The sequence below is a fragment of the Debaryomyces hansenii genome (assembly GCF_000006445.2).
Source record: "Debaryomyces hansenii CBS767 chromosome E complete sequence".
Lineage (NCBI taxonomy): Eukaryota > Fungi > Ascomycota > Pichiomycetes > Serinales > Debaryomycetaceae > Debaryomyces > Debaryomyces hansenii.
The window spans coordinates 231,136-256,654 of record NC_006047.2 but is presented as its reverse complement, the minus strand read 5'-3'; the positions used below and the strand labels follow the sequence as shown (position 1 = coordinate 256,654).

The 25,519-nt window shown below is 36.3% G+C and overlaps 12 protein-coding genes and 2 non-coding genes across 14 annotated transcripts; 2 read left to right on the top strand and 12 right to left on the bottom strand. All coding sequences in view use genetic code 12, as the record gives it.

Moving 5' to 3' along the window:
* Nucleotides 1-449: 449 nt before the first annotated feature.
* Nucleotides 450-1,214, top strand: DEHA2E02882g (DEHA2E02882p; the record flags this gene model as incomplete). Its single annotated transcript, XM_459454.2, has 1 exon — nucleotides 450-1,214. The coding sequence occupies one exon, from the start codon at nucleotides 450-452 to the stop codon at nucleotides 1,212-1,214; it is 765 nt and encodes a 254-aa protein (XP_459454.2).
* A 342-nt stretch (nucleotides 1,215-1,556) lies between these two features.
* DEHA2E02860g (DEHA2E02860p) lies at nucleotides 1,557-2,561 on the bottom strand (the record flags this gene model as incomplete). The annotated part of the gene is made up of 1 exon (XM_459453.1): nucleotides 1,557-2,561. One exon carries the CDS (start codon nucleotides 2,559-2,561, stop codon nucleotides 1,557-1,559), a length of 1,005 nt encoding a protein of 334 aa, XP_459453.2.
* A 138-nt stretch (nucleotides 2,562-2,699) lies between these two features.
* DEHA2E02838g (DEHA2E02838p) lies at nucleotides 2,700-4,709 on the bottom strand (the record flags this gene model as incomplete). The annotated part of the gene is made up of 1 exon (XM_459452.1): nucleotides 2,700-4,709. The coding sequence occupies one exon, from the start codon at nucleotides 4,707-4,709 to the stop codon at nucleotides 2,700-2,702; it is 2,010 nt and encodes a 669-aa protein (XP_459452.1).
* Nucleotides 4,710-4,835: 126 nt separating this feature from the next.
* Nucleotides 4,836-6,704, bottom strand: DEHA2E02816g (DEHA2E02816p; the record flags this gene model as incomplete). The annotated part of the gene is made up of 1 exon (XM_459451.1): nucleotides 4,836-6,704. The coding sequence occupies one exon, from the start codon at nucleotides 6,702-6,704 to the stop codon at nucleotides 4,836-4,838; it is 1,869 nt and encodes a 622-aa protein (XP_459451.2).
* Nucleotides 6,705-7,039: 335 nt separating this feature from the next.
* On the bottom strand, nucleotides 7,040-8,746 carry DEHA2E02794g (DEHA2E02794p; the record flags this gene model as incomplete). The annotated part of the gene is made up of 1 exon (XM_002770354.1): nucleotides 7,040-8,746. One exon carries the CDS (start codon nucleotides 8,744-8,746, stop codon nucleotides 7,040-7,042), a length of 1,707 nt encoding a protein of 568 aa, XP_002770400.1.
* Nucleotides 8,747-9,608: 862 nt separating this feature from the next.
* DEHA2E02772g (DEHA2E02772p) lies at nucleotides 9,609-12,053 on the bottom strand (the record flags this gene model as incomplete). The annotated part of the gene is made up of 1 exon (XM_459449.1): nucleotides 9,609-12,053. The coding sequence occupies one exon, from the start codon at nucleotides 12,051-12,053 to the stop codon at nucleotides 9,609-9,611; it is 2,445 nt and encodes an 814-aa protein (XP_459449.1).
* Nucleotides 12,054-12,666: 613 nt separating this feature from the next.
* On the bottom strand, nucleotides 12,667-14,712 carry DEHA2E02750g (DEHA2E02750p; the record flags this gene model as incomplete). Its single annotated transcript, XM_459448.1, has 1 exon — nucleotides 12,667-14,712. The coding sequence occupies one exon, from the start codon at nucleotides 14,710-14,712 to the stop codon at nucleotides 12,667-12,669; it is 2,046 nt and encodes a 681-aa protein (XP_459448.2).
* A 470-nt stretch (nucleotides 14,713-15,182) lies between these two features.
* On the bottom strand, nucleotides 15,183-16,055 carry DEHA2E02728g (DEHA2E02728p; the record flags this gene model as incomplete). The annotated part of the gene is made up of 1 exon (XM_459447.2): nucleotides 15,183-16,055. The coding sequence occupies one exon, from the start codon at nucleotides 16,053-16,055 to the stop codon at nucleotides 15,183-15,185; it is 873 nt and encodes a 290-aa protein (XP_459447.2).
* Nucleotides 16,056-16,487: 432 nt separating this feature from the next.
* Nucleotides 16,488-16,558, bottom strand: DEHA2E02706r. Its single transcript has one exon. It is a non-coding gene; the product is annotated as a tRNA-Gly (tRNA).
* Nucleotides 16,559-16,566: 8 nt separating this feature from the next.
* On the bottom strand, nucleotides 16,567-16,638 carry DEHA2E02684r. Its single transcript has one exon. It is a non-coding gene; the product is annotated as a tRNA-Asp (tRNA).
* Nucleotides 16,639-17,185: 547 nt separating this feature from the next.
* Nucleotides 17,186-17,659, bottom strand: DEHA2E02662g (DEHA2E02662p; the record flags this gene model as incomplete). Its single annotated transcript, XM_459445.1, has 1 exon — nucleotides 17,186-17,659. The coding sequence occupies one exon, from the start codon at nucleotides 17,657-17,659 to the stop codon at nucleotides 17,186-17,188; it is 474 nt and encodes a 157-aa protein (XP_459445.1).
* A 388-nt stretch (nucleotides 17,660-18,047) lies between these two features.
* DEHA2E02640g (DEHA2E02640p) lies at nucleotides 18,048-20,036 on the bottom strand (the record flags this gene model as incomplete). The annotated part of the gene is made up of 1 exon (XM_459444.1): nucleotides 18,048-20,036. One exon carries the CDS (start codon nucleotides 20,034-20,036, stop codon nucleotides 18,048-18,050), a length of 1,989 nt encoding a protein of 662 aa, XP_459444.1.
* A 580-nt stretch (nucleotides 20,037-20,616) lies between these two features.
* Nucleotides 20,617-21,117, bottom strand: DEHA2E02618g (DEHA2E02618p; the record flags this gene model as incomplete). Its single annotated transcript, XM_459443.1, has 1 exon — nucleotides 20,617-21,117. The coding sequence occupies one exon, from the start codon at nucleotides 21,115-21,117 to the stop codon at nucleotides 20,617-20,619; it is 501 nt and encodes a 166-aa protein (XP_459443.2).
* Nucleotides 21,118-23,213: 2,096 nt separating this feature from the next.
* On the top strand, nucleotides 23,214-25,151 carry DEHA2E02596g (DEHA2E02596p; the record flags this gene model as incomplete). Its single annotated transcript, XM_002770353.1, has 1 exon — nucleotides 23,214-25,151. One exon carries the CDS (start codon nucleotides 23,214-23,216, stop codon nucleotides 25,149-25,151), a length of 1,938 nt encoding a protein of 645 aa, XP_002770399.1.
* Between the last annotated feature and the right edge of the window lie 368 nt (nucleotides 25,152-25,519).

Genomic DNA, 25,519 nt, shown 5'->3' with positions numbered 1-25,519 from the left:
GCTGTACAAATTGTCAACAATGAAAAGAGGCAATCAATACTACATTTGTCCAGGTGGGGGCGAGATGCATGATACAATAGTGGACTAGAACCTTTTTTAACTTAGAAAATGCGAATTATGCTTCTGGCAATGCATTTTGATGTGGCACATTAAATGTACCTGAATGTGAAATTTTTTCACATAACCGTATTTGAGTATTTTTTAGGTGTAACAGTTCGGCTTGTACAGTAATTTAAAAAATACAATCAGGATTCATGCATTATATATATTTATCTCATGATAATGATCATTAAATGCAGAGGCGTATTTTACGTCTGATTAAGTTGCTGAATACATACGAAATAAAATAGTCATATATATATATAATATTTTTCCAGGCGATATAATAATATTGGATTAGGACTTCTGTTATTTGAATACAACGGTTTCTCGATATATGTCAGGATAAGATGAGTGTTACTATGAGTTATAATAATCACCAGAATCAAAAGTATCATCCATACTCGTTCCGGCCAGACCAAAATAGACATGGATACTATTGCATAAACCAGGTACCAATACTGCACCTGCAACCTCCAACAACACAGACTACGATTCCACCACTCCAAATACCTGGTATCCGAAGTACGCTACAGACTACGATACCTCAAGCACAAGTACAAGCACAACCACATTTGCTGGCCCCCATTCCACAACCACAAGTTTACTACCAGCCTTATCCCCCCCAACAATACTACACATATGTCCAACCTCAGGGAGAAAGTTCTTTACCCTCCAACAAGCCCAGAAAGACCAAGCATTTTTCGACGTGGACTCCCGCAGAAGATAAACTCTTGCGAGAATTGAAGGAGGAACAGAAGATGGGCTGGAAGCAAATTCTGACCTACTTGAACGATAGAACTCCCAACGCATGCCAGTTTCGCTGGAGAAGAGTTGTAGGCAGTATAAATGTATCGAATACTTCAGTTGCTACATTGCTTCCTTCTTCACCTGAAGCCTTATCGTCTAGATCGCACTCATTAACGCACATCGATACTCCTAGTTCCCCCATGACTTCGCCAAATCAACCTAACCCTAGTATTGCAGAGCCAGCTGAATCAGAGTCCAGGGAACACATGCAAATTGCAGGTACTACACCCGATACAAGAAATTCGTCTCATATAACTGAAAGGCGTAAATCTTCGCATCACTCGATAAACTTCTTATTAAATTAAAAGTATGTACATTATATTCCTTCATTTCATAATCATAATATAATAATTAATTCCGCTATGTGGGCATTCGCCCTGTAAATGTTCTGCTAGATGCCAATAAACCTTATAACCAATTACGGCTGCTGCTATGTATAGCCAATCACGCATCGTATGAATGCAGACAAGGTGACTTCTTGTTCCTGAATACAAATCGGCTATCCTTTATCTAATATTGTTCGCAATCATATCTCTTACGAGTGAGTCTAAGCCTACAGCATTGCGGTATTGGGGTATATTCAGGCATATTGGGCACATGCTTAGCGGTAGATCATGTAGGTTGTCGACATGGAAATCTGGAATTGGCTATGTTTGATAGTCAGCCGGCCATTTTTTGAGTTTTTCACTTACAGTTGTTGGCAAGCAATAGATGGGGTCAATTTTGCTGAAGGGGAATGTTTTACTCTCGATTAAACTAAGACCGGTGATTCCAAAACATGTATGAAAGACATCAGTTTGGTTGTCTTCTCTATCGCTTATGCCACCCTTTTCAAGGTCCTGACATGCTAAAATGTAGTGTTCTAGTTTGTCAGCATCTATCCAGTGCTTTTTGCCGAGAATAGATAATGACGATAATACCCACCAACTATAACATACATCCGGCAATTTTTCTGGTCTTCCATTAAAGCCTCCGCTAGGAAGCACTTGCCTTTCGCTGAGCCAATTACCTAGTTTTACATCGTTGACCAAGTGTAGACTGTTAGTTATGGCCAAAGTGCCCAAGCAAGTAAATACTTGGGCAGCATGACTTTCTGCTCCAGGCAACATCCCAAATGCCCCATCAAAGTTTTCACATTTCATTATAAAGTTGACTGCAGGATCAATGACCTCCTGGGTTAACTCCCCGAGAATAGCCAACGCTTGTATAGCAGTGTACACGAATCGAGTATCTGTTTCCCCAAATGAATCACCTTGAAAACACCCATTGTCCAATTGCAATCCTCTTATAAACTCGATCAACTGACCTCTTTTTTGCTCATTTAAAATCTCCAAGCTATCGTAAACCGCCAAAATTTGGATTGCTGATAATGTCGATAAAATATGTGCATCATGTTTAGGATATGCTCCAAATCCACCCTGTTTAGCATCCCAACAACTTAATACAAACTGTACTACCCCATCCCTTGATAATGCATCTAACAGATTCATAATTCCTAAAGCAGTGACGCCCCAATAGAGACCATTCATTCGTAAATGTTCCAGTAACCAATATTCAAATGTCTGTTTTGTTGACTCTGAATCTAAATCTTGTATATACTTGACATGTTTTTCTTTGACAAACTTTAATTCCTTAGTTTCTACGCTTGTCATATTAATTTTGGCTTAAGATGCTATATTAAGTCTATTTACCTTTCATTTCGTCATATTTTTGATTTCTCATACAAAATTTAGGTCAGACTGCAGATTGAGAAAACACAATTTTGCAAATTCTATGTTAAATATATATACCTAAAAATATACCTCTTTGAACTCGAATTTCTTACCACTGGGGAAATATTCAACAAAAGAGAGCTTTCTATTATTACCGACTAATTTACCAGTGTTAATAACCTTACAGCCGTTGTATGTAACTTCAAAAGTAGGGAAGGTTGCATCATTTAATATCAATATGGTTGGTAACGGCTCAATTCTCAAAGAATAATCGAAATTGGTATTAATGATACGGATGTCTTTCAAGAATGGTTGTAAGTTACCTTGGTCTAATATAGTTTTCACCAACTTTCTTGCCTGCTTGATTTTTGGAGATATGTGAGGCTCCTTCGTATTAATGTCTGTTGCATGGATTAGACCATCATCGTTCTTATCTTTTTGTAGCTTTAGTTGTTCCAATTCTAAGTCGTTTGAGAAAATTATATCATTTCTTTTGAACTTGTTGATGATATCGTCTTTCATTAATACTATTTCCTGGGATAAATAGTTGATTCTAAGTGGATTCCATCCAGCTATTAAGTTACCCTTTGGCAATAATCTTTCTAACCTATTTGTAAATATTTTAGGTATGGATCTTTGGGGGAATGCATTAAGGTTTGACCCTCCCAATGAATGGGACGATTGCCATGGGTCATTAATGCCGGGTATTAACGCAATCTTCACCTTCTGCACAATATTTGGGAAGTTCGATAAAATATTACTCAAGTTATCAAAATTACTTTTATAATTTTCAGTGTTAGATACGTTGGCAACAGATGAATTAGTAGGTGTCAACGGGTTTGATGTAAATGATCCAATAAGAACTATGACTAGTGGCTGGTTTGTTTCGTCGTCTATTAAGGAACTTTCAATCTTTCCAAAGAGCTTCTTTATCCCATCTAATATTTTGAGGTCATCAAGGAAACAATCCGAACCCAATATGATTAGTTTATGGTTTACTAGGGTTTTTTCTAGACTTACTAACTTTTTCTTGAGTGATTTATTAACTCTTAGTATATGATTATCGTTGTTATTAGTATCATTATCTCTGTTTATTCCCATAAAGTCTAGGTTTCCATAATTTTCCATGCTTAGCTCCCTCCTCTCTGCCGGTGGATGACCAATGTTACTGACATGAAAACATCCACCAATAACGTTCGCATTGGACATGGAACCCCCTGAAGCCGAATAAATACCTTCTACAATGACAAACATACCGGGACAATAGAATGATCCTTCGGTTTTGTAAGCTTGGGTTAAGTTTAACTCAATATGATCCGTAGAATCCTCCAAGATAAAATCGTCGTTAGCATTCTTTGATAGTAAACCAAACAAGATGAATTTTGATCCATCTCTACCAAGCACGTTCTTAATTAAAGTGATTTCATTGGTTTTATTATTATGACTTAAGGATTTGCTAATGGAGGAAATACTAGAAAACGATGGCTTTTGGAAATTTTCATTTCTTGATAACCTATCGGATATTAAATGATATCTATTGTTGAAATAATCAACATTCGAATTAAGATTATTTGCTAACCTCTTAGCATTTGTACTGGGAATAAAACTAAGTTGTTTTCTATGCTTGTCGTATTTATAATTAGGCTGTTCATCAGGATTAATTACTTTGAAATAATCTTGCCAATTCAATGTATTTTCTGCATTATTTACAGGTTCATTCTCTGCATCATTGTCAACCAACGTATCTGATCTTTCGGCCTTCTTCGCTAAGTTGTCAGCAGAACCATTTCTAGTGGATATCTGGTTGGTATTCCTATCTGAAAGTTCTTTGATTACTTGTTTCAATCCTGGTCCATCAATGAATATACCCCTATCTTGCTTCTTCCATATTTTGGCTATTTCTTCTAGAAACTGTTGAGATTGTGTGCTTTTCCAATCAAATCCAAACTTGTAACTAACGGCATCTGTTAGTAATTTCAATGCGTCGGTTTGAATATTTAAACCATGTTTTTTCGACAAGATCCTATAAGCTATAGGTCTTAGATTTGAAGGCTGAAGCTTTATAGGCAATGCACTGGGGTTTTCCATTGATAAGGATCTAAATTCTGTTTATTTGACTATATATTCATCAGTATTAATTTTAAACGCGTTATTATACGCGCACCATAACTAAAGAATTTATATAGCAGATGTGTTTTTCATCCATAATGCTCATTATATTTCCAGCAGATAATGATCTTCGATCAGATCGGTATCTAGTAGTAAACCGTTCAGAGGTATATTAGGGGAATGTCCAATGATAATGATTATTTCTTCTAATTGTTTCAGTAGAACTGATAGACTTATCAATAATTCGTTGAGTACTTTCATTTCATTTAATATTTTACTTCTCTTATCGTAGGCATTGGCAATGTCTCTACAACGCTGACTACTTGTGGAGGAAGACATAAGGTTAATCTGAAAAGCTGAAATTTCCTGGTTCATTTGAAATAGGCCCTTACGCTTCTTGTAGATGGACTTACTGAAACTTTCGGTGAGTCGGGTGAAGAGAGACCTGATATCTATAAGGTTATCGATATTGTATTCTTCACCTATATCTTGGGCTTTCAGTCGAGCGTATGCCAGTTGGAAGCGGTGGAAGGCTTTCAGATACTCTGAAAATTTGCCTTTAATGCTTTCAAATTTTATCAACAGGTTCTTTGGCATATCTTTCGTATTTAGTGATTCCAATAAAGTTTCAAAATCATTTAGTATGTACTCTTTATGTGTGTCACCCTCTTTTAAAATAGACTGGGATATATCGATTAGCTTCTCAAAGAATTGCACATAATCATTTTCGTTTGCATCTAAGTCAGACTTTATAATTCGTTTCTCTTCATTTAATAGTTTCCGCTCTTGTTTATACCTTTCCTGATTTAATCCAAGTCTAGTCACAACCACGTCATTAGGACCAAAGTTATTGGTTTTGCGGTTGTTCGTTAGTTGCATATTCCTTTCGTTTAATTCATCCAAGTTCTTACATTTCAAGCTGATTTCAAGTTTCTGTTGCAAGATTGCTTCTCGGTCTTTCTCCAATGTAGCCAAATCATTTTCAAGTTTGTTTCTCTTGGAATTCAATTCATATCCAAGGGTCTGCAACCTCCGTCTTTCTTTGGACAATTCTTGTTCTTGTTCCTTTTGCTTTACTAAAAATTTTTCGTGTTCCTTGAATAATTCTCTTTCCAATTGTTCTAATTTTGTTTTCTCTAACTCGTCAACGTGTAATCTAGCACGATTCTGCAAAACGAGGATTTGTTGGTTTAATTCTTTCGTACACTTATCAAACTCTATTTTAAGTGACTTGATTCTATCATCATATTTACTTCTAAGTCGTTCGTTGTTATCTTTTTCCCGTATAATTATGTCACGTAACTCCTCGAATCGATTTCTTGTTTGCTCTGATTCGTAATGCTTGCGCTTCTGAATAGTAGCCTCGTCAACGAGATCTCGTGGTTCCTCGAAAGAAATATCTCGTCTCTTTATCTCCTTATGGTCGTCTTTCTCAAACCACACTCTTTTGTTCCCTTTATTCTCTGGACTTTCATCTACATTTAAGACATTTTTGGCAGACTTTCGGAGTAAATTCAAATCAGTCTGGTCATCTTCATGGCTGGACAAACTAAATTTGACTAGAAACGACCTTAGTCTGCTGAATATTCCTCCGCTATCTTCCAAAGCAGCCACCTTTCTATTTTTCCCATCATATCTTCTGTTTCTGTTCGTTATCAATATTCCTTTATTCACGGGCGTGCTATCGTTGAATAATTTGTATAGCTTCGTTGGCTGCAATTTGGAAGGTGTATATGGCAACAGAGATATCGACCTTATAGGAGAATCAGTATTTTTATTATCAGTATATCTAGCACTATCATACCTCGCATCGTCTGATGTATATTTTGCAAGCTTGTGCTTTGGCGTAAAGGTTGATCTATTCCGAGGAATTGTCTCAAATTTTAGAGGAGACCTGTGAATTGTCCTTCTTGGTATATACCCCAATTCTCTGGACCTCTGATACTTCCGATCTAACGTCGACTTGTTATTCATGCCCTTGATGGAGCTGCTATTGGAAGTATTATATTTTAGTTTGTTGATATTTCTGAACCGGTTTTGTGCACGCGTAGTTCTATAGTAGGTTCCTTGAATTTTGTATTAAGGCCTACTTTCATTTGTTTTTAAGAGCGTCAATCTACTTATAGTTTGCTTATAATACCATTGGCTACTGAGATGTCTGCGTGAATAATAATATATTTTGAAAAGAATTATAAAAACATATGTGACATAGTTTATTTGAATAGGTTAACAAATGGGAAACATTCTAGAATGATCATTGGTAGAAGCGATGAGGGACGATAATGAAGAATTGGATATGGATCGAGAATTTAAGCTCTGTTTCTTGATACAGATGATTCTGTATCTGAATTCTTTCTCGTAGGAGGCTCGATCTCATCAATACATTGCAACCCTCTGTCCTTGATAAAGAAAGAAGTAATTAAACAGATAGCAATGAAGGGGATTAATAAATAAAAGTAATTTTTCAAAGCATTGACGTACATAAGTCTGACGGCACTTGTTTGTTTTGTGGTTAAACTGGAAGTGTCGAAGCGACTATAGATGTTGGTTTCTAAGTACCTAAGGTAGCTGGATGGAATTTTGGTGGTGTTATCTTTTTCAAGCTGCTTGATATTGTTCAAGAATGAATTGCTTACTGTAGTAGACCCGACAGCAATCCCTACAGCACCTCCGAAAGACCTAATGACATTTCTTGTTGAGATAACCACAGCCCTATCGGCCTTTTTGGCTTGTGCCTGGACTGCTACCATTGATGGTTGGAATGTAAAACCGACTCCACAACCAATAATTAAAAGACTAACAACATTCACCCCATCGTTCACATTCTCGTTCCAGAGAAGTAGTAAACAATTTCCTAGCAACCAAAGAGCGTAACCGGTGATGATTACGTATATATAATGCCCGGTGTACGTGATTATTTGCCCAGATACAGCAGACATGACTGCTTGACATAAGACTAAAGGCAACACAAATAATGAGGTATGTACGATGTCTTTGTCTTTAACAATTTCGAAATAATATGGTTGGTAATAAAGGAAACTGAAATATGCCATACCGAAGAAAAAGGTTGATAAAAATATCAAGGATACCATAGGTAGCTTAAAAATTCTCAAAGGAATCATTGGTAACTTTGCAAACTTCCACTCAACGAGTAAAAATACAAAAAAGAGCCCACCGCCAACGATAAACATTGCGATGATTATTGGAGAGTTCCATGGATACGTTGATCCACCTCCACTGATTGGAATAAGTAATAGAGTTAAACAAGCAGTAGCAAAGAATATTCCAATGTAATCGATTTTCATGAATTTTTCCTTTCTCGTCAAAATAATTTCCAGTTTTTTGACAGGATTTTTAATGAAAACGTATATAACTACTATTACAAGAAGATTCAAAGGACACAACATATAGTAGAAACATCTCCAGGTAGCACCATGAATAAATCCTGCCATTAGGAAAGGCCCAATTGAATTTCCTAATCCAATACTCATTCCAAGTATTCCTTGGTATCTTCCTCTGTCCCTGAGTGTGACAATATCGGATAGTATAATTTGAGGTAGACTCGACGAGCATCCATTTCCGATTCCAGCTAAAGCCCGACAAACATAGAATTGTACTCCTGTTTGACTAACGCCACAACCGATGTCAGCAATAGCTAATATTAATAATCCAGACATTAAAACGTTCTTTCTACCGAAAATGTCAGATAACCTACCGAATAGTACCTGACATATACAGTTGGCTAATAAAGAAGCAGTACCAGCCCAGTTAATTGTTGTTTCAGAATCCAAATCTTTTCCAATTACAGAGGTAGCTACTGTAACTCCCGTTTGATCTATGAACGAAATCATCAGGGCCATGGCTAATACTGAAAGACAGATAACTATTTTCTTAGTAGGAAGAATATTCATATGAGAATCTCCCAACTTTTCTGATAAGTCTGAATTGATGCTTTTTTGCATCACATTTATGTCGGAATCCTTTTCCAAGGAATGAATTTTATTTTGTTGTGACATGATATGCTTTTCAGTATCTATTAATTTATCGTGATAATTATAGTGATTCCAATGTCCAAAAACTGGGATATCGCAGGCTTTAAGAATCGAACATTTTCTTGAGCTTACAGATTGTATTGTTAGACAGGTGGCCCAGAATTATAAAATCGTTCATTTCGTAACAAGGGTAGGAACATTTTTATAGTTTACTGTTGCTGTCGCTTAACCTTAATTTGATTATTTCACAGCCGCTGAGAGCATTTTGATGCTTAATGCGGCTGTGGCTTCGTCTCATGGTAGTTTGATTAAACCATATCGGACGTTTCGGGAACATTATAATACCATCAAGATACACTCGTTGCTATCAACAACAATATGAGTATGTATAACTGATGTAACTCTGATGTATTTTCATGGAACTACTAAAATTAATTCTATTTGCGCATACTTAAAACGTGCAAGACAATAGAGAACGTTGAAATTAATTCTGTACTGGATTAATAGCACGGATAATATATTAAAATCACACTATCCAATATCCAATACCCGAGATAGACTATAGGAAGAAAACGGATCAAGATTGAACGATTAATAATGCAAAGAACAATAGCACGCGCGTTATATATAAAAGATCACTGGCGATTATCTAATAACTGATATCGATTGAATTAAACAACTCGCTTTGAAGGAACGAAGAAAAAATTAGCGAATAGCTAAGAAATCAAGTTCGCTTAATTACAGTATATAGATAAAACTAAGAAATTTGATAATAGACCATCGATATGCTTGCTATTCAATTCAAATATAATAGCAATATGAAAGCTTGGTAATACGCAATAATTAGTAACTAAGGCAGACTATAACAATGATTTCTCAACAGGGATTAACAACAAATTTGGATTATGCCATATAACTCGGTTTTTTTACTCGTGGTCGAAATGTATACCTTATAGGTACCATTCTGAATAATCCACTCTTGTTGCTTTACGTCCCATATACTCAAATCGCGTTGTAATACATTGAATTTCACTTCTGTTTCTTCACCTGGATCAAGGAATACTTTATCAAAACCTCTGAGAACCTTCGTGGACTGTGGTGAAGGATTGTTCGGAAATTCAATGTACATTTGTGTTGCGTAGCCCCCTCTATAGCGACCTGCATTGGTGACATACGCGCTTATTTCATATAGTATATTCCATAATGCAGGGTTTCCACCCGCGCCACCACCTGCAACAGGCGGTGTCCTAACAGGGTCTGGCTTATAACCTAGTGGATAATCAAATTCTCTATTATTATTGAGTAACGTCGAATTACCATAGTGAAGGTAAGGGTATACAAATCCAGGTACAAACTCAATGATACCATTCGGAAACAATGCAGCTTTAGGGTCAAGAATGTTATTTTCATTCGCTATTTTAGCTGGTAGGTATTTGTTTGGTTGCTCTAAGCTTTTTAATGGTGTCTTGATTTCTATAATTTTTAAATCTGACACTTGGAAATTGGTATAAGATAGACCATATCCAAATTCGAATCGTGGTTCGATTTGATGTTTCTCAAAAAATCTATAATCTAAGTAAATTCCACGTTCGAATGTGTCTTGCGGAGATCTACTACCATTAAGAGTATCTACCAATGGTACATAGTGTTGATCATCTTTTGCAATCGTGAATGGTAATTTACCTGATGGATTAACATCTCCGAATAATACGTCAGCTATAGCCTGTCCAACGAATTGGCCTAAGGGTGCAGCATATATAACGGCAACTATATTCTCATTTTCAATCCATTTTTCCATGTTGACCGGGCCAACACTATTAACAACAACAACCGTCTTATGACATTTTTGTGCGACTCTTGCAATTAATTCATCGCCATTATGCCATAAAGAAAAGTTTTTGCGATCCCCATAATTGTCATCAACTTGTATATACCCTTCGCCAGCATTTGAATTAACTACTACGATTGACATATCAGCATTTGTTGCCAATTCGTCAACATTATCGAATTTCCATGCATCCGTAGAGAACTCAACTAACATGCCTTGACTTTTGGCCTTCTGAGAAATTGCTTCGTAGGGAGTGACAACATATGGGTTATTGACTGTTGCAGAACCCCAGCCAGTAGTCAACACTCCGTTCACGCATTGTTGATCTTTACAATTGAACCCCTTGGGATCTGTCCCAGCTGCAACTCCTGAAATGAATATTTTTCTAATTCCATTGGTTTTATTAATGGGTAAGTTGAAATCTTCGTTCTTTAGAAGAACTATGGCCTCTCTTGCGATATTTAATGCAACTTGATCGCTGAACATCGAACGGGCTTCTTTATGCCAATTCTGTTGAATCGTTGGGCCATAGTGCTGAAGCGGATACTGTTGGCCATATGAATTGTAAGTCCAAGAACTGAAGTTGGGAACATCCTTTTCCGTAGGTAAGCCTTTAGCATTACAAAAGAAGAATGGAGCTAGAATCCGAATGACCATATCATCGAGTCTTTCCTGAGGAATTGTCTGATTATAGACTGCATTTGTCAAATGTGGACCCCAATATGATTTTCCTCCTAACCAGTCATTGAATATCGTGCCAGGCATACTCATATCAAGACCCGCTAGCGCTGAATATACCCCCGTATGTTGGGAGCCCCAATCAGACATAATAAAGCCTTGAAATCCTAATTCTTCTTTTAACAAATAATTTAAAAGATATGAATTTTCACAAGCGTATGTATTATTAACTTGGTTATACGAGCACATAACACTACCAGCACCGGATCTAACAATATCAGCAAATGGCCATAGATAAACCTCATGCATTTCCTTATCACCAATATTAGAACTAATTGACTTTTCAAGAAGGAACCAGTCACTAACATTCCATTCGCCTACTTGACGAAAATGTTCTTGTTCATTACCTATCAAGTGTCTGACTGTTGCAATTACGCCTTCTTCTTGAATTCCCTCGACAGTAGCTGCTCCACCAATTCCTTGTAGATAAGGATCAGCTCCGAAACCTTCCCAATTTCTTCCGCCAGCAGCTTTTAGTCCAATGGGTCCTATTGTTGGACCAAGCATAATATGGACTCCTTTCTTCTTGTGCTCCCTACCCAAAGCTTTACCTCTTAGATACATTAAGCCCCTATTAAACGTACTTCCAGCTGCTAATCCAGAAGGGAAATGGGTAACGAAGTCTGTAAACCTGACCCCATTTGGTCCATCTTGAAGACAAAGATTCGGAATACCAAGACGAGGAACAGATCCAGTATTCCCAATACATGGACCTGATCCCCATCCCGTACCAGTGGTTAAATTAACTTTCTCAACAATAGTCATCTTTTCAACTATTTCTCTAGCCTTTATATATGCTTCTCTCCATGTGTCGTTTAGACGACCTCCGACAGCTGTCTTTGATTAGTATCTTGATTAATCGTAAACGTGTCATCATACACGTATCCATTGATAAATAATACTTACGGCTAGGATAATATGGAGGTGATATGAAATCTTTTTTAAGAGGATATCTTATTAATTTGGAGGAATCTGATGGATACTTGTAATATTCTTGGTGGGGGTGTTGTACTTCTGAAATGTTTTTATGGAAAGAAATTTGATCTATCAACCTGTTTGCTTCCAAAGCATTTATAGTAGATATTATTATACCCAATATTGCTAAGAAAACTAACATTTTCTGTATTATCAACCCTATAATAAATACTCTACTAATTCATTAATTAACCGCTGATATTAAAAAAATTATGAATTAATTTAGCTGCAAAAAACTTTTTGAGAGAGGGCAGTTTGTACACAAAGAGTATTATGAATTGATAGAATTATTACATAACAAGCTTAGATAGTTTCCATAGTTAGTTAATAGTAGATACATACACAATATATAATACAAAATAGAGAATGCAGTTTTTTAATCAAAGTATATTTACATAATAACTCACGTACTCATTCTGGCAGTAACTTGAACATTAGTTATAATACCTGGAGCCGCATTGTTGGATGATGGCGATTCTATGTCTAATTGGTTTAAGGTCGTAGACCTTTTCAATGAAGTTGGTACGGGAGGTGTGGAGCTTACACTTACTGTTTGCGTTGATATAGTTGGCTTGGCCGTATAAGTAGTGTCAGGAGTGTGTTGCTTATTAGTTAGGTTTTGATTGTTATACAATGGCGAATTGGGTGTTGGAAGCTTCGATGACGCAGAAACAATACTAGTTGAGTCGGACAGTAAAATAGGCGACATTGTGCTCATATTCATTATATGAGATATGTCAACTTTTCTGGGTTTCATATTGTCATCGTTCTCGGAAATTAGGTTCATTGTGGCTAAAGGATCAAGAAGGGTTTGAATTTCGGTATCTCTTCCTTTATCTTTTTCGAACTCAGCAAATACTTTTGTCGATATTGGGGGAAGGGATTGTTCTTTTGTGGATTTATTTGTGTCATTAATATAACCAAATAGTTTTTCCAAAGATTTAAAGGCAGATTCCGCGTCTAATAATAGCGCACTTTCAAAGTATCCAGGCCTCGAGTCATCTATTTTCATACTATTCTTATACTTGACTCCGTTAAATAAGTTAAATAACTCGATTCTATAATTCTTAGGCAAAGCGTTATTTGCTAGATAAACATTATCGAATTTCTCGGGGTTTTTTATAAATTGTAAAATGATTGGCTTTAAGCTTTTGATTTCTTTTAATTCATTTCTTCTGAAGTCAATTTTTTCCAACGAGCACAAATTTTCTAATCCCTCCAAGCTTTCCAACTTATTATTATTGAAGTTCATAGTGGACAAATACTTAAGGTTTTTCGGTAAAGCTTTTAGATCAGTAATATAGTTATCAGCGAAGTTAAGATATTTAATGTTATGCAATTGGTCTAAACCTTCTGGTAAGCTTTCCAATAAATTATTTGATAAATTCAATTTAACCAAATTTCCTAAAGGTTTAAAGACGTATGGACGTATGGAGGTTATGGAAGTTTCTGAAATTGTTAATTGTTTCAACACCGACCACTTCCCATCCGTTAACGAATAATAGTCTTTGGTAGGCGATTCCGTAGTGTTATCTTGACCAAATCTCGATAAATTTGTATCGCTGTACAATAAATCTTTGGGTGCGGAGCCAGCTCCAGTTGTTTTATCTCTTTCTCTTTTAACATTATGCCTGCTATTATGATTAAAAGGTGGATGGTCGTTATCCATATATGAAGTATCAGCATCTTGTGTTTGCTTTCTTGAAGGCTTATGGAAGTTAAAAGATGATCTTCCACTTTCATCATCTATGACTAAATTAAATAAGATTTCCCCAATGTCAGAGATTTTTGAATCTTTAATAATCAATACTCTTAATTGTTCACTTAATATATTCCAACCAAAAATTTCATTAGGTTCGTAATCGACAAGCTCCAATACCTGTAAATTTTTGAACATTTTTACCGGAACTGACGTGTCACAAGGATACTCCTCATAAGAAGTAATGCTGTTTATTTTGGTCTTAGGTGTTAAAATTAAGCATGGAACCTTTGTAAAGGACGAATACAAATATCTCAAATCCTTATTGATAACTTTCGGATCTTTACTGAATGCAAATGATCTCCAGTACACGGACGCACTCGATACGATGGACCGCATAGAATTGATCGAAGTGATAGACTTGGCATCACTATCAAAATGTCTTGATGACCTGGCATTGTTTGCCATGAATGAAATAAAAGTGGGTACGTGATTGGGATTATCAAGTTTAATATTAAGAGGACCAACGTCAACTCCGAGCGGGGATGACTCGATTCTCTCTGTAATGTAATAAAGATGATGAATAGTAAAGCTCAATCTAAGTGGCTTGATATTTGGATTTGTCCGGTTCTTTGAGAAGCACATTAGGCCGTTGGCCAATGCTTCTTCATTTCTTCTGACATATGTTGATAATCTCTGAATGTAAACATCGCCCTCGATAGAGTTATCATTATAATTAAAAGCACCCATTTTAAAAAGGGGGTTAGTAAACAGCCGATAATAAAGGAATGTTCTCGGCTATATCTCTCCCTTAGGCCCGTTTACTATGTCTAGATAATAATACTATTGCAGAATATACATCCCATTTATTATTAGAGCTCTATGTTTTTGTTTTTTTGATAGTTCGTCTGTATGCAGGCATTACAAATATTTGCATCAAACAGCTGATGAAGAGGTCCAATATAAGTTTTTGTCTTCTACACATCAAGCATGTCTAAACTAGGGTTCTAGAGCAATAGAATACATGATATTGAAGTTAAATGATTGAATATTAGAGTATTTATGAAAATATAAAGTTCAATTCCAAATAGACTAATTATTTAACATAGCCAGATAAACCCCAATAAACCCCAAAATAGAATTTTACATAGTAATAGTATACAGACGCATTATATAGTTATAATAGGCAAGGCATTGTGGTAATGGTACAGATTCAGCATTCAATTGACTGAATTTGCTTGGTCATTGGAGTCTGTAACACTCGATTGGGAAACCCCCATATTCCCGTTATAAATGCTTGTTCTATCATTTGCATTATGGATACTTGCAGTATAAGTACTACTGGCAGCATTTGGATGAATTGCTAGTCTTTCCATGATACTTGCCGGTGGAATACCAGCGGTGCTGCTGTTCGTCTCAAGACTTCTTCTTCTGGTTCTGCGAGACGAACTTGCCAATGTGACTATGGATTCACTGTCTCTATCATATGTCTGCAGTTGTAACTGACTATTGGGGTTCAATGTTTGAGTTACTGAATTCGCATGTATGCTTGGAGCTAGTGACGTTTCCGCAGTGGAGGCAACGTATGAATTGTTATCTTGGTTTGTACTCAACACGGATGGCGATTTTGTAGATGCAGAAGTCATTGACTTCAACGGGATTGTACTTATATTGTCATTTTCTGATTGTGTGGTTAGCTGATCACTATTGGTGGTACTACGAGCTTCATGGTTGTCGTTAGATGAGTCGATTTCTTCGCTCTGGTCCATACCATTTACATCATTGTCTGTGTTGTATTCATATGACTCTCCACCACTAAACGATTGCGACCTTTGTGAAGATCCTGTCCCTCTTGATTCCCTCACTCTTGAATTAGCATATCCATTATTCTCCGTCATGTTAGATGTTGACACCAACGTGCCATTCTGGTTCCTATTCTGTCCTTGCATTAGCCTCTTCACCCATCCAAATCTTCCTTTCGTTTGTCGTCTATCATGCCCATTTAAATTATCTTTATTGTTAGTATAGTCTTCGTACCAACTCCCACCACCTTTTCTACCTGAAAACATACCTGATTCTTGGATTCTTGACATTTTATACCTATATAATTATATTATTAAGTCCTATGTTTGTCAATTTAGTGATAAAGCTAACTAATTTTAATTATGCTGGTTTTACTCATCTGCGCGGCAGTGCAGTTTAGGCGAATCTACTATCAGACAAATTGGTAAGCTGGATATTAATTAAAATGCCAGCCAGAAACAGGGAATAGCATTACAATTGCAATTGCAACTAAGTTGCGTGTTTTCCTGTTTCATTCTCTTGTTGACAGAATAGAAAATTATAATTTGATGCGATTCTTTTAATATTATTGCATCTTCGTTGTGGGCAGTAGTCCCATGAGAAAATTGTAGCGCAGTCGAGTTCGCATCAGTAACGCACGTTGTCATAGGCGATGTATCAAGTCGCTTTGAAGGATCTTGATGAGGTGAATTGGACCCAAATAACAAAAAAGAGCAAAAAAATGCGCAAACCCGGAATCGAACCGGGGGCCCAACGATGGCAACGTTGGATTTTACCACTAAACCATTTGCGCTAGAAGTGCTCCGCGACGGGGAATTGAACCCCGGTCTACCATGCGACAAACGGTAATTCTAGCCACTAAACTATCACGGATGTTTTCTTGCAAAATATTTCCAGCCAACTATCCATATACTGCTTATAATTGTACAATTAGAAATTATTTCACTGGGTCCCTAGTTTCCTTATATTTTATCGTGTCGATTACCTAGCTAGTCTCAATCATTGTCTTCGTATATTAGCTATATAATTCTGGCGCCAGATATATACTGAAGAATTTCATTTCCCTACTTCTTTTATTTTCGCATATGTCGTTTGGAAACAAAGCCCTTTATTTTGATTACCTAAAGAGGAAAATTATGTACGTAGTTTATAATAATATTGCCCGCCAAATCGTTAATGCTGACTCTTTGGGGTGTCTGAGTCGACATGTTGACATGTTAGGCGTTTGTTAACTCCTTGAACTGATTAGTTGTAACCGATAGTCATTGACGAGTCAGGCAACTCCTAATTAGCGAATTTTGATGACCTTGCACACCATAAATTCTTCACATGCCTCCCATACATAATTCTGAGTCTATAATAAATTCATATATTTTATGAAGTAGGTATACGTTGGAATGAGCTATATATCGAAATGAAATTAAAGTAAGGCAATGGCCAAAGCAGCAATTCCTGCACCAGCAGGAACCATGAGGCCTACAGCACCACCAGTAGCACTAGCACTGGAAGATTCTGTGCTTGAGCTTGAACTGGAAGATGAAGAACTACCGCTTGAGCCGGAACCTGATTCTGACGAATCAGAACCAGAACCAGAACCAGCAATTCTCGAGTCGTACCATGGCATTCCAGTGGCAAAGGATTCTAACGTTTTGACCTTGGCTGAATCAAATTCACTAGTGTAGCCGTCACCTGTTGTAGCATAAATTTGTTTGGCTAAAGACTCGAAATCTTTAGGAATATTGGCATCAGCAGTTTGGACATATGATAAGTATTCCTTAGTGTGTGATCTAGCATCGTTGACAAATCTGGTAAGAAATTCAAGTTGTGAGCTATCAAGGGCTGCTTGGGATGAAGCAGCTAATAATAAAGCACCGAATAAAGTAGTATATTGCATTAGTAAATGTGTAAATGAAGGTTTTATGAAAATTAAAGCTTATGAAAAACTAATGAAAAAAATTCAAAATTTAATTCTCTCCATTTGAATCACTATATATACAATAACGTCAGTTTTTACTAGGAGAATTGGCCATTGTTGATGATACTGTGAAAATGCCATAATATAGCAGAATTAGGTAACTGTACAATAATAAATACCGTGCGCATTTTGCGGAGATGAAATGACACAAATTCTTCTAGGCGCAATTAATTGGCATTGTATAATAAAGCCTTACAGGTTTTACAATGCTCAAAGTATCAATATATGGTTAAATTGTTAACGGAAAGTTTTGTGTATTATGTAGAACTAGGATTTTTATTCTAGATTAAGTAAAAATATATAGATATCATATCTTTGTCTTACAACAAGCCTTTTCAGCAGTATTAGAATCAGACAATACGGATTTGTTGAAAGTGTTATTTGCTTGTGGAATGTCTAAGGCAGGGTTCTTATCGTAGAAGTTAAATGGAACCAATTCAATATTGTGAATTTCCACGGGCATGACTGGGAAATCTTCGACTCGAGGAATGTGAGTGAAGCCCACTGTAGCCCAGACAACCAAGTCTTCGTTTCTGACGGGATCAACTCCGTTAGCCCAAGTACCTAAACCTTCGTCGCGTTGAGATTGGTTGGTAAATTCACCGGCTGCGAATAGTTCGTGATCTCTATATTTAGTAACCCACACTTGTTCTGTCGCAAATTTTGCTCTCTTGACGTTGAACGAGTCGTCGTCGGCCAATATCATTTGTCTGGCAGGCATAACCACCTTGTAGCCCACAGGGGTCTTGGAAATTGGGTTAATTTTGTTTTCATTAATGATTTTGTAAGATCTGTTGGTAAATGGCGACTGGTCGATATGACCGGATCTGTCGACGAACTTACGTTCAGTGATAAAACCAACGCCATATGGGTTCAACTTGTCTTTTGGTAATTTTACAACATCATCATAAACAACCGAATTTTTGTGGCCATCAATAGAGGGGTCAATACGGAATGACAAGATATGTTGATGGTATGCGGCCATAACGTTATGGCCGACGATAGTGCCCCAAGGAACCTTGACGTTTTCGTCAATAGGCATGGTTGACAAGATACCTGTAGCTCTTGTCTCAATATTGATGGAACCATCAGTGATGAATTTGACGTTGATAATGTATTCGTAGTTAGCAACAGTGGCAATAGTTTGTACAATGAATTCACGACGTCTAGCAACAACAGCATTATTGGTTCTATAATTGACGTGCTTGTATAATAACCCGTTATCCTGTTCATGCATACAGACAGTGTTTGGAACAACAAATGGCTCACCATTGGCATGAATACCAACACCGTCCATATATTTGATAACACCAAGACAATCACAACCTAAACTCAAGTGGTTACCATTAACCCCGAATCCACAGTCACCTAAATCAAAAGCCTGTTTTCTATGGTACGGAGCTCTTGGGTCACCGTATGGAACAGTCATTTCTGATAATGAAATACGGTAAAATGCTTGTCTACCTTTGAACGAAGCATCATAAATAGCAAATCCTTCTCTAGCGCTGGTAGCCACTCTGAACTCCCAACCTTGCCATTTAACCTTGGAGCCATTGACTGAGAATGATGGACCTTCAGGTTGAGAAATCAACAATGGCTTAACATCCCTCATATTGACTTCGTTATTCAAATCAGGATGATACTCAACACAGGGAACTTCCTTCCATGGCATTGTTGGAGTGATGGTTTCATCAAATCCACCAGGTAAGTAATCTATTCTAATAAACTTATTGGTGAAAGCTTCGAATACCGGTGAAAACTTTAAAGGTAAGGAGTAATGATTGGATTCAGTATGTCCGTTTCCAGCCAAAACGTACATGAAAAATTGAACCAACGGTCTTCTTTCATTTGGATCATCAGTGGCATAGATCCATGGGTCATTTCTGACTGTGTAGCCTGGTGGTAACTTCAATTTTTCGATCTCCGCCTTTACTAGAGGATGATTGGTACAGAGTTTTTCCCATTCCATCATATCATCTGGTAAATATGGACCCACAGTACCATGTGGTAATTGAGTCTTGGTAATAATATGACCCGCAGTAACATTGACCAATGCCTTATTGAAAGTTAATGTGTTGGTATAATAGTAAGTGTATAAGACTCTTGGAATAGCCTGTGGGGTTTCTCCTAATTTTTCTGCATCTAAGTATTTAATCATGTCCTTCTTTGGTGGATCGACTCTGTCGATCTGAACAAAATGAACATTTGCAGATGCTGGGTAAGCATCTTTGACCAATTTTGAGGCAAGTCTAATTTCAAAATCTTTTACAGAATCAAATGGATGAATACTTGTCATGTTGTAGTATCCTAAGCTTGTAGTAGTTACTTATATTGCACTATAATTTATCTTCTGAAATATTATGTCCTTTAAATATGATTCAGATGGTTTTCACTATCTGCTACAATTGCCCAATTGGGAAGACCGCTTATATCAAAAGATTACCGTGCTCAACCTACCTAATTGGTTCAAACGAGATCCCGGGAAGACTATCCTTATTCACAATTTTGCCTGTACAGAACCGAATAGATAGATAGAGAGATAAAAAGATATGATGGTGGACATCGGATAAGTCGAATCCAGAGATACCATATCTTGCCTTCCTCGAACATCCTTATCGGAAGATTTGCGCATTACAACTTTCCGAGGACCGATTACTCGTTCACTTAATACTAATACTTGTATATCAATATATACAACAATGACTATTTAAATCTAAAGTGATAAATATATAGAACCAAACTCAGCCATAACAAACCAGTACACCATTACAACTACTAAAATACAACGACTAAAATAACAAAGGATGAAAATAAAACTAAAGTACTAACACGTGACACATTAAAACTAGCAGTAGAACCCGCTATACATAAACCAGTTACTTATTGTGAATGGCCGGAGAACTTACACGCATCTTCGTTTGGGGGTTGACAATTTCCAACGGCTTCTTGATTCTTGGTGTGTGGACTCTAGGAGACTGCGCACCACTATTCATGGGAGACATGGGTTCATGGTTGCTCTCAGGCTGAATGACAGGAGAAAATACAGATGCGGTGTAGGGATTAAATCTCTTGGCTGGGGGACTATTACCTGCTATCTCGGGAATGTCAGGACAAAATTCCATATCATCCTCGATGTCAAATGACTTAGACAAGTAGTATCTTAATCTTGGTGTATGGAACGAATAGTTGGATGAGTTACTAGTCACTGATGAACCCATCGAGCTAGTCGTAGAGCTTGCAGACGATTCAGCTGAATTTGGTACATTATAATTCATATTTGTAAATGTTGGACTGGTTCCAACTACATTGAGACTTCCGTTGGGGATGGAAGGTGAATACAGTTGTTGGTAACTGTTATAAACATATTGATTGGGCATTATTCTGTTCTGTGTTTGTATCTTTCTGGTTGCTTATATATAATCATAAATATTGCTCAAGGTATATCTTAAATAATGAAAACAAAGTAGAATTAATGATATCTCGGGTTTATTATCTGTTCTTTAGTCAGGAGTAAGTCATTTCATTACGTAATGGTTCATATTGAATGTGGTATTATGTAATCAATACCAACAAATGTATTTCTTTTTTATCCTACGATTTCGGTATACACATACACGTTAAGTCTGCCAGGGTCTCTATAGTGACTACAATTCATAAGGAAGTTGTATATTCGTATGCATCGTCGTGTTCGGATAAAATAATACATCTCCAAAAGTTGTTTTTGAGGTGATATTTAGAAATGGCGGTTCATGCGCTATCTAACAAATGTTTTCAACTTATATGGACGAAACAAAAATTAAGTCTTCCGGGTTTAAATCATTTTTCTCTATTCTTTTAAGTTCGTAAGAAATATTTATAGGTGAGCTTTACATTAATTTCTTTATTTTCATACCAAGAGTTCAAGAGCGATTTGAAATGACCTAGATTATTTCTGATAAGCGTTCAGAAAAGCTGCTTTGAAGCCGGTATCAATAATATCATACGTAGTTGCTGTTGATTGAAGGACAAAACAAAAGATTTCTCAGAAATAAACATATCCTTCTTTCAAATATTCTGTACCAAATGTCCTATAGTTCGAAAATCGGAAGCGTTGCAGCCGTCTTAACAATAAAAGACTCATTTTGAATAGTGCTATTAAATTTTGTGTATTCGGATACTAACGAGCATCTTAATTATGCGATGTACCAAATTGACATTTTCCGAAGATACGTACGTAAATATATTGTTACTTACCCGTTAATAATAGACTTGAAATTCTTGACTACCGCAGTATTCATTTTTGAAAATTATATAAGAACTATGAACTCTGTGTCCGCCAAATTTAAGGAAGCAGACTTGTATAGGAGAGTAAATTCTTGTGTCGCTAACGTAACTTAGGCCATCGTATATGAGAAAACGGGAATTATTTCCTCATCTACTCAATTGGTAAGTTTATTCTAGTAGTATGCTTTTTCGACCTAAATCTTACAGCTAATACCAGAGAAAACAAGAATAAAGCGAATAATCTTTATTATGTTTTCAAAATTAGCAATAAGAGAAGTAAGACGACAACCTCTGCTCTTCAGGCAAATAAAAAACTTTCGTAGAGTAACATAAAAGAATTTAACACCGAATCCTAAAATAAAATCCTAAAAGAATGATCATATTTATGATCTGGTAACTATCACTACATTGGAAAATCTATTCCCAAAATCTGAGGTCGGTATCCGTAATCTCTTAATTAAAAGTACCCTTTTGGATATTAAAATCTCAGATCGGTAGTTAAGAGGCACTTTTGTTTTTCATGCAGAGCTTATTTAAAATTCTTGATCCTTGCGATTATGCAAGATTACCGCCTTTGGATAAAATTTTAAATTGAAATAAAGTCTATCCTTTGAATTTACGAAGTTTATTAATTAGATTAGATGCTCGTAATAAATAAATTAAAAATAAAAGAATTAAACTGCTATTGATTTACCCTTCATAAATTGTTAATAAAGAGACCCTAATCGTCCTAATTGGAATTATAAGACTTATAAACCCCGGGAAATAAACTGTACAGTGCAACAAGAGTTGCATGAACATTCTTACGTTTATTACACTTATAAGGTTTTGATATTAAAGATAACATATGACTTGTACATACATTCAAGACCGATGATCGGCATTTTAGATAATCTTGACATGACAAATGTAGAAAGGCTATTTTTAAGAAATAATAAAATTCTCGCATGTAATAAAATGGAAAGGGTAATTATATCAGACCAACCACATATCAAGTCGTAGTAATTTTGCAGTAGAAGACAAGTTCATTCAGATGGCTAAATTGTTGTGCGGATATTGGAAACAATAGTCTTTTCTAACGAACAACATACGTCTAACAAGAAACAAAATACATCAATACTAACTGTCGGGTCCGAGAATATGCATTCTTTTTTGCTTGGCATAGTTTTCCTTTCAACTAGAATTTACTTAATAGCTTTGAATCCTTTCGATGATTCTTGAAAAATTATTCAAAGTAGTTCAGAAGATGAGTGGTGAAAATTATGACATTAGTTCGATTAACCTGGCCAAGCTGTTCAACAAATCCACAAGCAATCAATACGATAAAGAAGCTATAATTGATCAAACGTATGCAAAAACTCAACTAGATGAGAATAGAATTGATGCGGAAGCGAAAGTGATCAAAGACCGTGGTGTTTACAGGGTCGAGGCTTCAAAAGAATTGATGGATAATAGCAAAAATGGTAAATTAATGAAGGCGGTTTTAGGTATCTCAATTGTAATGTGTGCTTGGGCAGTTGACTTGGACTCTAGTGTAACTTACAGTCTCGCCCCATGGGCAACTTCACATTATCAAAAGCATTCAGAAGGCTTGGGTGCCCTTACTACTGCGAACGGAATAATTGCAGCTATTTCTAAGCCAGTTTATGCACAAATTTGCAATACTCTTTCTAGGCCAACCACATATGTTATTAGTGTGGTACTATATACAGTAGGCTATATTATAGTTGCCGCTAGTAATACTTTCTCTGCCTACATTGTCGGTCTGGCTCTTGGCGCAGCAGGAACTTCTGGAATTAGATTCATAAATAGTTTAATCGCGGCAGATTTAACGGTTTTAAAATGGAGATCACTTGCTACTGCGATATTAAGTGCCCCATATATAATTAATACTTGGTACGCAGGGTATATTGTTCAAGACTTAGGTACAAGCAATTGGAGATGGGGTTATGGGATGTTCACAATTATAATGCCTGTTGTAGTCTGTCCAGCTACCTATATTTTAATATTTTCTCAACAAAAAGCCCATAAGTTGATACCAGAAGACGATAGAGCACTCTATGAGCAACTGTTTAGCTTTAGAAAAAATTGGAAAACTTTTATATGGAGACTTATAATTGAAGCTGACGTTTTGGGTTTATTACTATTAGGATTCGGGTTTGCATTACTTTTATTACCTTTTTCTTTACAATCAGGTGCAAAAGGTGGATGGAATAATCCAAGTATGATTGCCATGATGGTTATTGGTGGGGTGCTTGTAATTGTATTTTTTTTGTGGGAAATTTTATTGGCACCATTCCCTATTACTCCCCGTAGAGTACTCAACAGGACAGTAATATGCTGTATTGTCATTGATTTCTTTTATCAATTTGCAGGAATGCTTCCATTGCAATATCTTTCGTCTTATGTGTGGATTGTTCAGAATTGGAGTAACAGAGATTGGACCTATTACAATAATACATTAACGGTAGCATTATGCGTATTTGGTCTAGTCGCTGGGGTATTATATAGAGTAACACATAGGTACAAGGTGTTCCAAATCTTTGGTGTACTTTTAGAAACTGTTTCACAGGGGTTTATGATTAACGGAACGGAGGCAAGGACAGACACTCTCCTGTTAGTATGGCATTCCATCTGCTCTGGCGCTGCAGGTGGTTTTAATGTTGTTGCTAGTGCTACTGCATTACTGGCCGCTGTTCCTCATAGAGACTTAGCAGTAGCAATGTCAATTTTATCACTTTGGTCCTTGATTGGGCAATCAATTGGAGGGGCCGTTTCAACTGCAATTTGGGGACTGAAAATGGAAAGCGAATTTCGTAAATATCTACCTAGTTCTGTTTCTGATGAACAGGTTACTGGTTATTTTCATTCTATTACGGCAATAAGAGAAGATTTTGATTGGGGTAGTGATGAACGAGATGGAGCTATTAAGGCCTACAAAGTTATATGTTACTACTTTTTTGCAATTGCTGCTGCCTTGCAAGTTATTCGTTTTGTAGCAGTAATGCTCCAAACTAACTACTATTTGGGCGACACTCAAAATGCAGTTGAATTTTCTGATGAGACTCAAATTTCAAATGAAGTCGAAAGAAAAAATGTAGAAAAGTCAAACCAAAAGTGGTATGTTGCTATATACGATATCTGGTGATTATAATAACTAATTTCTCTTTTAGTATGATATTAATCCTGAAACATCTTTATATGAATTTCTTAAATCTATTATGTATTAAAGACTTTAAATTTTTATTTACCGAGAAACGTTGCAGCCATTTCAATTTTGTGTTCAACTCCAATGCAATAGTCAGGATGAGCATAATCTATTGAGATCTAACGTCAGCGATAACCTAAATAATGCATATAGTATTTCTATAAGGATCAATGCTGTTCGTGTTGAGTCAAAGTCAATAGTAAAATAATATTTGATTATTATTCGACCTAATTTATTTATCCTATATACCATGCTCTCCATTTTAATGTTCTATATCTTCTTGATCATTATACATACATAGGGATAAC